Consider the following 12573-nt stretch of genomic DNA (forward strand, 5'->3'; position numbering starts at 1 on the left):
GGGCTTAGAAGTTTTTTAGTATGAAGTTTGTAGTTAACATCAGAGTCAGGAAATGAGGAAAGCTGTATTTCTAGTGATGCTAATTCAGTCACTCAGCATATTTCTGTATGTTTGGTGGCATATATCTTAAAATAGGTTGTGATGTTTTTCTGTCCATTGATGGAGAGAGGAAAGGAACGGAAGGACTAAAGGACTTGGCGTTACACAAGCAACCTGAAGCCAAATGGTTTGCTGCTGTATTTCAGAGGAGCTCAGACTTCTTTACCCTACATATGAACTTGGCCTGTTATCTTTTGGTTTTCCTGAATTTGTTTTTAATTGTACTAATGACACATGTATTTTCAGGCATGAGAATGTCTATAATGTTCTTTGACTTAATAACAAGGGAAATTGTTATTACCACCACCATCATTACTTTAGGGGTGAGGCAGTGAGGAGGAGGAGCTGTTTGCAGCTTTTCAGAAGAAAAGGGTAGCTTTAGGTTTTTCCTTGCACTTTTATATCTGCAGTGCCTTATCAACATCAGCTTTTAAGTCTCCATGAGTCTGTCCTTGTTGAGCTCAAGCCTTGCTTAATAGACTTGATCCTTACACATACCTTAAAAAAGATAATGGTCAGTGAAAGGGAGTATTTATTCCCTGTACAATGTCAGAGCTGTGCTCTATAATAAGCAGAATTTCCTGCTGCTTAGTTCTCCTTGTAGACAATTTAAAACTGATTGGGGTGTGTAGTTGGAGAGGGTGAAAGCATTCTGAATTATTTTCCCTTAAATCTGAGAGCCTGGTCCTGGGCAGTGCCCATTGGCAGGGCTGCCCTGCAGAGCAAGCAACCAGCCGGTGAGAAGGAGCAGCTTCGAAGAGCTGTTTGAAACCTGAAGCATAGAAAGCTCTTTCAGTGTTTTGAACTCAGTGATCAAAGAGCATGGCTTAGGAGGATGCCCAAGAAACCAGTACATGGTCTTGGAAAAGATGTCTTTGAAAATCTCTTCATCAGTGCTGCTTTTTATCCAGGCTTATGTTGTTTGTCTCTTTCTTTATTGCTCTGACAGATAGAATCTTCCTTTTCTGTATTTAAATGACAAGTAGGTCCTGTATTGTTCAACCCAGGATTTGGGGCTTTAAAGAAGATAAGGATAGTTCTTAATACTGTGGAAGTTGACAACATTAAGTCGCTGTCTCCTCAGTGTTACATTTAGGCAATCTATTTAAAAAAAAAAATGTATTAAAGTATTCCTGATTTCACAGGGATTTTGGTGCCTGATGTATACATAGTCCAAAGTATTTGGCTCTGAAAGAATGTTATTTTGCATGAAACAACATAAAGATTCTGTTGTTAGGCATATTCAGTGGGTCTTCACCTAATGCTGTCTTTGGGACCACATATGTAAGCAAGTGGCTACCTCCGTGTTGGTTGTGTCAAAATTTTGACATGGCCAAAACCTGATATGTATCGTATCAATATTTTACTTTCCAATTCCTGTGTGCACTGCTCCAGCACACCAGAGAACCTTTAAAATACACTCAAACCTACCTTTGATACTGACAAAGAATCTGGCAAAGAAGCGTGCTGTGATTTAGATGGTACTAATAATATGTCTTCAATTGAGGCAGCCCATTCTTCCTCCCCCTTTGCCTCTAAGAGGTGGGATGAAATGGGTCAATATGCCTGGACCAAAATGGATGTGAGCCTCTGTTGGGGCAAGCACCCATAAACAGTCCTACAAATGGGATGCCAGCAGCTGTTTGTTTTCACCTGGTTTATTTTCCTAAGCAAGCCTTTTGACACACTGTGTTATCTTTGATACCTGAAGTGCCACTGCAAGAACTTTGTTTTAAACAATTGAATAAACAGAAGTGAAGGGTCCTGTTGTTGTAACCTGCAGTAGCTAATACTGAGAAAATCTGCCTGATAACTAGTAATGTTGTGCTTTATTCTTCTAGGGGCAGTAAGCCAGAGATGACTGACAAGATGTCGAGCTTCCTTCATATTGGAGATATTTGTTCTCTCTATGCAGAGGGCTCAACAAATGGATTTATTAGCACTTTGGGGTAAGAACAGCTGTTCTCTTGTACTAAAAACATCTGTAAGAAGGACTATCAGAACTCAGCTAGCTATCCTGAGCCTGACTCCCATGAAATACTGGGTAAAGCAAGGTAGCTTTATATACAGATTTGACCTTAAATGTGAAAATGACCTAATGCTAATACGGCAAGCTAGATATTGGGAGGTTGGAGAGCATATTGATGGCTGTGGTATAGTTTTGATGTCCTTGGTGGGGAGGAAGAAGCTGACAAGTTTAAGGTGTGGGTAGAGGGAAGCAAATAAGTTTCATGTTGTTGTCTGTCCCGTGTCCATCCGTGTGTCCTGTCCTGTCCCTCCCTGCCCCCCAAGTCAGGAATCACTAGGCCCCAGTGCAATCTGCTGATTGGAAAAAAGGATGTTGCATAGGCAATGGAAGTTGTTAAAAATAAAATGATTAAAAAAACCTCCCAAACACACATAAAAAAGAAGCCCCAAGCCAAATGATTTATATATCACTAACTTTCCACGATGACTAGTTTTGTCTTAGTGTTTGAGGTTTCTCTTAGAAATGAAATTGTTCTCCTCCTGTTAGTCAAAGGAGAGCATGTTCTGACTCCTCAGCTTTGCCAATGGCCAGGACCCCAGAGCTGTGATGGGAGCCGTGCCTTGCCAGCTCCTGCCCCCAGTGTGCTTCCCCACAGAGCTTTCTTCTGCAAAGACATCAGAGTAGGCACTTGTAGGTGAGTGCCTCTTGAGCAGTAAGAAGTCTATGCTACTTCATTAAACAAAAAGTAGCCCTTCACATGGGAAAAGGAAGAGCTTGCAGAGAAAAGCCATGGAATTGAAATACAGCTCTGATGAGTGACAGGGTATGTTTTATTCTGCTCAACTGCTGTGAGAAGAAATCTCTCTGAGCATCAGAAGCTGGCAGAGGAGCTGTGTACTGATTTGGAACACCTTGCAAGGGGCTGGATGAGAAGCTCAAAGAGCACATCTGCCACCTTGTTCGAAAGCAGTGAGAAATTAGAGGGAGGGAAATAGCATGCATGACACATTGCTGTGGTACTTCAATACCGAATGAGTAGCAAAGAAGCAACCAGGAGGCTTGATGATATGGTGAGTGGGCACGCACACAACATGCTCTTTCTCATTTCCAGTAGCCGTAAGGGCCTCAGGGTGGGTACAGTGACAGCAAATTTTTTGATGCCTACTGTCCAGATGCATCTGATAAATGGAGCTGCCAAGCAGGGTACAAAGACAGCATCCTGGTAAGTCTCTCGGCAGGAACCGATGGGCTGGAATCTCATCTGAGTGACTCCAAACTAACTTGTAGGTTTAGTCCTCTAGCTATTAGGATTCTGGAAAATAAGGGGGCAGAGAAGGAAGCAGACACTGAAGATGCACCATGATCTATTATAGGAAAGAGAAGAAAATATGGGATGCTGCCAGAAGGGAAAGAAGGTATGATAAATGCGAGGGATGTAGTAAGTAGGGTTGGTTGAATAGTATTTGGCGAATGTATTTGACATATTTCCCAGGTACTCGTCAAATATGAGATGTGCACTCTGCAGTACTTGATCAGCTGTGTAACTGGCCAAATACTATCTGCTGAAAACTGGCACAATGAATTAAAGCGATACTTTACATTTGGCTATTTTTTTCTTCCTAGTATTGAAGCAAGTTTGGCAGTAAATAATTCCAGAACAAGTAGAAAGTTGTTATGTTATGTTTAATCCCATACAATGCATGATGAACATTATGCAGTGGCTGTGGCTTTTGATGGCATTGCTGAGCAGGTATTTTTCACCATGGGTCGTCCTTTTAGACATTACAGGCTCTAAGCACATGTATTTTCTAGGCTTGATGAGATGTTCTCATGGTGGATCTAAAGATCCCTTAGTGTTACAAGCATCCTCTTTGATTTGATTAGTACTGTTTTAAGGTAACTGCATTATATAGTGGCCACACGTCTTCTGAGCCTAATTTAAGCCAGAAATCCCAACTGCTATGTAAAACATGAAATGCATTATCATCTTAATAAGCCTTCATAATCAAATTAGTTTTGTCCCATATTTGATTTAGTCTTTGTCCTGGAGAAAATTAAAGAAGCAAAAGAAAGATTTGGTGTAATTGTGCTCTCTATACCATGTGGAGTTTTGACAGTCTTATGTCATAACAATGTGTAATGACTTGTTCATGTGGTTAATGAAGGTTGAGAAACAGATACCACTATACATTCTAATGTCGTTCTAAATCTTTGAAGAGTGTTCCTGCTTAATATTCCTATGACATGACTGTTGATTAATCAGGACTTTACTCTCACTGTTTCCCAAACTCAAGTGCTGTCATCGTTACAATTCTTGGTGCACAATATATCCTCTTCTGTGTTTTTCACCCTGTAAATTTGGTTTTCCTTAGTAGTTTGGGAAGTTCCTTTTTACTTTCAATTTAACGTCAGGATGAGAGGGATATATTGCACTGAGATTATCTCTGTGTGGGATGATCAGAGTAACCCATTTGACTTGATATTTTTTTGGCCCTTTGTTCACTAGAAGTAGGTGTTTCAGTCAGCTCTAATATTAATACTACCATTCCTGTTGGAGCACATATATGTGTATATTATACTGAATAGGGAGAAAATCCATGGGGAAAAAGCAATTTACTCTGAATGTTTGCATATGCAAATTCTAGATGCATAGAACTGTTGAGTCCACTTAGTCTCTCTGATCTCTTGATTTTTATGCACTTATTTTCCAAAATTGTTGTCTCAAGATGCTCCCTGCATGTAACGAGCCTCTGCAAGGAACAACTCTCATATTCTAGGTCTCTGTCTTTCTCAAGTTGATTCTGCATGAGAATGGACCTCTCAAATCTTTAAGACCTTGGAGTTTTACTTTCTGCTTTTGTGTAGAATGCCTCTTTGACAGATTGGTTTTAAGGGGCCAAATTGAGTCATTTAGGATCAAATCAGAAACTTTAAGTATTTCATTACAGTTGTGTTCTCGATTAGCGGGTAGCATTCGGTAAAGGTGCAATTCCGTGTTGATCCAAAGTGTGCAGAGCAGTGATGACAGCTGCATCAGAACTGCTTTCTTTATGCTGTGGGGCTTTTTGCCAGTGAGAACTCACAGGAAGCTCTGTCCTGGCATTCCCTATTGAATCTCTTGGATTCACTTGTCCATTTCACCTCCTTCCTGGCAGAACAGGAGGAGGTTAGCATGATCCCTTGACTTATCTTGTGTTTATGACTGGTGAGCAGGAGGGTAGATTTGTGCCTTCCTTTCCCTTGGGAGTCAATTTTTATTGTATTTCTGCCTTTTCTTAACAAGTGAGGGGTCAGAGGGTTGGTGTCCAGTTTGCACAGTTGTCCAGTTTTCCCATTCTCTGTCCTTCATATAAAGATATTTGCAATGTTATTCAAATCTGTCCAAGAGGCAATAATTGTTCTAAGGCTGTCTTGTCACCTAACTAGAATATGGGCTGTTCTGTCTGCACCTCAAGGAGGGGACATAAAGATGATGCAGTATACAGGAGCAATGACTTATTTATTGTCCCACCTATCCAGGAGCATAGCTCTTGGGCAACAGTAAAAATTAGCTGCATGCTTCTTAGAAAGATTTGGCATAAGTTGGCATTTGGGGAATGTCTTCTGCTGAAGTGGCCACTCCGATAAGAGATTGCAAATGAGTAACTTTGGTTTTGCTAACAAGGATGTACACCATTACAAGGGAACTAGAATCTCACTTTACTTCTGATTTCTTTGCAGCCTTGTGGATGATCGGTGTGTTGTACAGCCGGAAGCAGGTGATCTTAACAACCCACCCAAAAAATTTAGAGGTGAGTTTATTAGACAGCTTAGTACCCTTCTAAGTTTGAAGTTGACCTTCATTTTGTGCAATCATGTGTAACTAGTTTTGACCTCCATTGTTTCTGTGGAATGTTTTAGTGTCATCTTCCATGAAGGTTAAAAAAAAAAGTGTGAATGTGTGTGTGTGAATCTTGTTTTCTTGGTTATGTTTTGCTTTTAGCAGGGGTACAGAGTTGCCATAATTCTATTCAGGTTTGGTCAGAACCTGCAGATGGTGGCTCTAGAAGGTCCCTTCTGCGCTGCTAGCTTTGTTTGCTGCTGCTTGGGGTTTTTGGGTTTTGCCATGATGTGAAGATGTCTTGTATAATGAAACTCTCCTTTTAGAATGTTGCTGAAATATGCGAGTTCTTGTTGGTTTTTCTCCTTTTTTTTACTGGAAATCTGAATAGCTGATAATTCAAATACTGAAGAGGCAACCTGGGGAAGTTTTAGCATTCAGTATTAAGCTCTCCAGGAAAAGAACAATGGTGGTGTGTGAACTAGAGCTGTGACTCCAGGCATTACTTGACGTTAAAATCATAAGAAAGAATAAAGCCAGATTTAACTGTGACTGCTGGGTGTAGAAGGAGGCGGGGGGAGAGAAGAGAGAAAAGAATGAGAAAAAGGCAATTCCTGCTAGCACAGTTTAGGAACTGCAAGTACAGAGACATTTGTCTGACATAAAACATTGTGGTTAGACATTGTAAATGTTCTCATATTACTTATAATTTATACATGGAGAAAGAATGGTGTGAACCTGTTCCAACCTTTGTAGTTACTTCACTAAGGCTTTCGTGGGGAAAGTTTATGCTTAATGGTGAATGGCAATAAAAGTAATAAAACTTTAGCAGGCATTTCTGTTATTTATACACGTTTTATAAGAGTAGTCTAAGATAAAATGCTTTCCGTGATAAACATGTTCAGAAGAAGTAATAATGAAGTTTATCACACCATCTTCAACACAAATGGAAAATATCCCTTTTTTTATTATGAAGCAAAGTCACCCAGAGGCTTGTCTGTGGTGTTGCACGGAAGTCTCTGGCAAGGTTAGGAACTACAGCCATGTCTCTGCAATCTTGCTCAGTGTTTTTATGACCTTGCAAAAATACCTCCCTTGCAAATGGAACACAAGTCTTCCCTAAGGTGCGTTTATCCGAACAATAACATTTACATCTGGGATATAAAGCAACTGTGGGCATCTGGTGAATGTAATTCAGTAGTCCCAATATTTAGGTTTGTCATACTTGGCATTTAGTCTTCTTTGCCTTGGGCAGTGTCCTGGATACAGCAGATTAGTGGCATGAGGTACCTTTTGTGCAGTAGCAGCCTGGGGTGGGAAGTGTCGGGAAAACACTTTAGTGTCCAGCAAACTTTGTACATCGCGCACATGTTTGTTGAGTGCTTTCATATAGGCCATCCCAGTCATCACAGCTGATGGGATCCCTGTGGTCTGAGGCCTGAGAAGTGGTTTGAATTTGAATAGGTGCACTGGCGCCTGAGAAGTAGCCTTAAAACATCTCGTTAGAGCAGGACCAAAATTCATCAAATGTAAGCGACTTATAATACAGCTTTTAACCAGTACTGGAAAAACTCCTCAGTGCTATAACCTGGTTTATATCTATTTGGAAATACTCTTTTAAACAGACTGTGCTTTAAGGTGTCCAGTCGCAGGTCAGCCAAATCTGAAGTCATCTTCTGGGAGGAGCACTAAATGTGTGACTTTGTGGCCAGCCTTGAGGATCTTGCTTCGGGTAGCATTTTTAGGAGATGTAATTCTAAGCTTCTCTGGGCAGACCTGTCTTCTGTGGGCAGATGTAAAACAGATGTAAATAAAATATTCATGCTTAATCAAAGCGGTGAGAGATATCTAGAAGCAAGATTCGCTGCTTAGCTATGCATACATATGACTCCAAGAAAATTCAGTGTGAAACTAAAGCATATATACCTAGTGGCAGAATTAATCCTGCTTTTTCCTTAGCCATGGGTGTTTGAGGTTTTAAAAAGTCTTGTTGCCTAGGCTACACTTAATTACTTGCATCTTGTGGCAGCAGCAAGGCCCTGGTCTAGAGAGTGGTGGGTTTTCTTTCCCCTTTACTTTAGACCCCTGAAATGGTGTTGTGCATGCAGAATCCTTCCTGGAGAGAGCCTCTCTCATGAAAGGCAACCAACAGTAATGCTTAGCTGTGAGCATTTGCTGTCATCAAGTGCTGATAACCTGCCTGTGGTGTGAAAACAGTCCCTGCCTGAGGAATGCATTTCTAAAAGCAAACGTTTTGTAGCTGAAAAGGGGATGGATTTTGTGTGCTAGGAAGACACTCCTTTAAAAAATGTTGTCTTCAAGTTGTCCTAAGGAAAATTGAGTGAGGGAAGCTTGATGTGTGTTTGGGTGAACTGGGCTGAACAGAATGATTTGCAGCGGCACGGCTGGAGTCAGAGATGGGAGCGATAGAGCCTTTCAGTCTGCTTGGAGGAGAACGTACAGAGGTATCCTGAGGACATGAGGCCTTGCTTTGTTGACAAAAGTTGTGGAAAAAGTAGGCTGACAGATTAATCTGGTGGTGGTGGAGCCCTGAACAGGGTGAATAGCGAGAGGAAGCTGAGAGTAAGATGGGCAGGCACTCAGGTAAGATTTGGAGTAAAAGTGTGAATGAGACATTAAAAGAAAAATAAAATTCAGAGGGTGTGTTAGATTGAAAATACTGAAATACCAGAGTTAGAACGAACTGTAAAGCAAAGCATTAGTCCTCATGTCACCATGAATGTTTACCATAGTTATTTCTCACATTAAATGCTGTTGTGTCTTTTAGGTCCTTAAAATACTGGTTTGGTCACTTAAAGGTATGAAGACTGATACTTTATTTTATTTCCTTTTCCCCAGTAGGCAGCACCTGAAGTCAGTGGTTTGAGGTTGGATGGTAATTATTGTCTAAGATTTCAGTGGATTTTGATTCTGGCTTTCTGAATCCACTTTAAATATGGTAGTTTAGGTCTGTTGCTTTATTTTAATGTAATGGTTCTCTGGCCCTTTATGGTTTCAGATCCAACTAATTCAGAAGTCCTCTAAAACTGCTTTGCAAAACACTGAGACTTAAGAGCACATTCTTTTTCTCTCATTTATTTTTAAAAATGTTAATATGAAAAATCTTGTGAAAGAGTATTTTACTGGTCCAAATATACTGTGTACAGATGAGATTCCTGGAAAAAATCCTAGTTGTATGAGTCTCCAAAAAAAGAAAGTGTGTGACAGTTCCTTGGTTATCTCCACTGCTTTGAACAGAAAAAGATGTTTTGCGTACTTTATAGAGCTGGAATCGCTGCTGTAATTGCCATCTTTGAGTATGACTGCACATCTGAGTAGTGACTATAAATGAACATCCTTTTAATATGCATGGGTTTATGTGGAAACTATGAACTACCACTGACCCTCTAGCTAGGCTAAAAGCACCAGTGTTTCATTAGAAATCAGTCGTACTTAAATCACAGAGACAGAGTCTGTAAAGTCAAGTCAGTTCTAGCAGTAGTGGCAAAGCTGAAGTAGAGCCCTGGGATGATAAATTCCTGCTTTAGCTTGCATCTGTGCTCTATTAGTTTGTATGTGCTTTTGCAGAGGTTTTATTTGTGTTCGTTTTGTATTGGAATGTAGTGCTTCGCTAAGCCAAATGTGTTTGCTTAATGCAAGACACTGCTACTACACCAAAACAGTCTGTCTGACAGCCTTCTCCAGAGATTCCTTACAGCTCTTTATTTGGGATGCAGATCTGTCTGCCAGGGATCCAGAAGCTTTGCAATAGCTGCACGAAATGCAGGGAAAAGGGCACTTACTGGGTTAATGTGTCCAGCAGATACCTCCTTCCAGAACATTGTTTTAGTAGTTGCTGGGCAACACTCTTTTTTTGGCAAGATGTTCAAGGAATGAACCCGTATCTTAGACTTAAAATACCCTCATGGTGAAGCAGAAGATGCGTAGTGCAAATTCTGTTTGTTCTTTTGATCCTAATTCATACTGTATGCTTGTTATGAATATTGCCTTCACAAAGCTTTCGGTCAGGTTTCTCTGATGGTATTAGGGTCTCAGCCTTTGAACCATGAGTTCATCTGGAACAGAAGAAATGACGTGGGCACTACAAAGGAAGTTTAATATATGAATATATATGTATATAAAAAAGTCTACACACCTCAATGCTTTTCATGGATTTCTCTTTAATTCACACTGTGTTCAGCACTGAAGAAAATCAGTATGCTTCTCTAGAACAGAGATGTTTTGAGTTATGATTTGTTCTTCATAGCTTTGCCATCAATGACCTGAAGCCTATACACTGCTGTTTTGCTTGGTATGAAGTAAGCCATATAATTTATGCAGTACTGATAGAGGCTATGGAGTTATGTTGCATACATACAGGATTATTTAGCCTTATTTAGCCAATGCAAGCTTGTTTATAGTTTGGCATTAGAACTGAGATTAAGGGATTTCTCAGTTGAAGGGTCACATACATAATTTCCCCAAACACTTCAGAATATTAAAAAAACAAACTAAACCAAATATCCAGATCCCTCTGCCTGTTAGTTCTGGAAAAATATTACCAGCATGTGGAAGTGCACTTTGTAGGTATAAGGTAGTTTGGTGGCATCCCCTGTATTTGCCAAGAAGAATTTTTTTCAGTATAAGCCTTTAGGTATCGTGTGTTCAGCTTCAACCTCAAATCCCATCACTCTCCATATGCACTCAATGGGTACTTTTCCAGATCTACTCTGGTGAAAGCAATTATATCAGCTTAGATTGCTTTTTAGACTTCAATATGAAATAGTCTGAGTTGTATGACTTTCTGCATATATTAGATGACTTTGAGTGGGTGTTTTGCAGAGGGTTGAGGGCATGCTTCTGGAATGATGGTGAGAGGAGGAGGGTTGTTAGACCTGGGCTGCATGGCCAGGTTTAGGCTCCTTTATCTCTTTGAACGTGGGGTTTCTAAAGCTGCTGAAATGTTTGGGTATATTAATTATTAAAGTGCCTAAATGCCTTTAAGGAATATTTAAACAAATGTCTAAATAAGGCTTTTTTCACTGTGATACCCATATATTAGTAGATAAAATAGCAAGAATTCTTTTTCATGCAGGAGATAGAACTTTCATGAGTGCTCGAGGACTAAGTTCAAAGCTTAGAATGGTGATCTTGAAGAGAAAGACATCACTTGCAATAAAAAGGTGACTCCTTTGCAGGTTTGAGATGTCCAAGACAGATTAAAATGTACATGCTGGATACCAAAAGTAGGAAGAGGGCTAACAGTATTAAATACTTAGTTAACTAACTTCTCTTTTTTTATGGCAATATGATGATTCAGTGTAAAATCAAAAGAAACTTCTAGGTTGGTGTGATGGAAAAGAAAAATAATAAAAATACAGTCTAATATTGTGCCTGTAATTTTTTTTTTAATTTGAGGCATTGGTCATTTTGAGTAGGAAAAAGCATTTGAATTAGGATATAGTTAAAAATTCTAAAATACATTTTCACTGCCTTGATGAGGATCCTTTAGTGCGATTCTCAGTATTTATAGAACTGTACTAGAAAACTGCCAACTGCTAGTATGCATTTGAATTTGATGCCCTTTATACGATGAAGAAATCCTGAGCACTGTCTCTAAAATGTGACTCTTGAGCCCACCGCATCCTACATACAAGCAGATGTTATAAGCAATTGTCACTGTGACATTTAGGTATTTAAAAAAACCTTTAAAAAAAAGTCACAAGTGTTGCGTTTTCATACAGACAAATGTGCTTTTTATCTGCTAAAGCTTCAAAAAGCCTGTGAGAGTCCTATCAAGAGCCAATGCATGGCTTACATGAGCACACCAAGCGCCTTCCTCTCTGCAGCTCGAGTGGTAGGCAACGTATGCTGCCTTCCCTTCTACATTTGGTGACTCCAGAGTGGCGTCTTGAACACCTCATCTCCAGACGTTTTTAACCACAGGTTCTGTGGTAGTGCCATGCTCATCAGTGACAGTTACTTCTATGGTTTGCTGTATTAGCAAGCAGAGGAGGTACTGGAGCTTTCCAAGCACAGCTACAAAATGGGTCTTACCACAGAATCACACCATGGTTTGTGTTGGAAGGGACCTTAAAGACCACCTAATTCCAATCCCCTGCCACGGGCAGGGACACCTTCCACTAGACCAGGTTGCTCAAAGCCCTGTACAACCTGGCCTTGAACACTGCCAGGGAAGTTATACTCTTAACTTGTGTAGCTGCTGTGTCCTGTAGTTTACTTAAATGTGTAGAAGTAGCTTGCATTGCATTGATACCCAATAGTGACTGGGTGTAGGAATCAAAGGGAAGCTTGCTTTTTTTTTTTGTCATGGAGAATGAATCAGTAATCTGGTTTTAATTTGCCACCTGTATTGTAGCATGGCTTCTTACTGGCCTATGAAGCAAGGCAGGTTTGAAGTCCAGTTGGTAGATAAGTGTGCTAAAGCCTTAGAGCAACCTAGAGACATCCCAACTCCGTGATGCCAGTATGCTTTGCTGAAACAGTGAATAAATTACTGGTGAAATAATTACTGGTTTGATGGAGATGGTTCATCATGGGCTTTTTCTCTTGCATCCTGGTGATGGGGTACCAAGACCATAATGGAAAAGGTCTGTATGGCACAGATTACAAGGGGGTCTGTTTAACTTAGTGTAACAAAAGTTATTGATACTGGACAAGAAGA

At 40.2% G+C, this 12573-nt stretch overlaps 1 protein-coding gene across 3 annotated transcripts in view; it reads left to right on the forward strand.

Moving 5' to 3' along the window:
- Positions 1–1956: 1956 nt before the first annotated feature.
- ITPR1 (inositol 1,4,5-trisphosphate receptor, type 1) overlaps positions 1957–12573 on the forward strand; it is a 162941-nt gene continuing 152324 nt past the window's right edge. For all 3 annotated transcript variants that reach the window (XM_010016353.1, XM_010016352.1, XM_010016354.1), the window contains exons 1-2: positions 1957–2048; positions 5789–5859. In XM_010016353.1, the coding sequence (XP_010014655.1) occupies positions 1957–2048; positions 5789–5859 (163 nt within the window). The remainder of the gene's footprint in view (positions 2049–5788; positions 5860–12573) is intronic.

The sequence above is a fragment of the Nestor notabilis genome, unplaced genomic scaffold (genome assembly GCF_000696875.1).
Source record: "Nestor notabilis isolate BGI_N333 unplaced genomic scaffold, ASM69687v1 scaffold9436, whole genome shotgun sequence".
NCBI lineage: Eukaryota > Metazoa > Chordata > Aves > Psittaciformes > Psittacidae > Nestor > Nestor notabilis.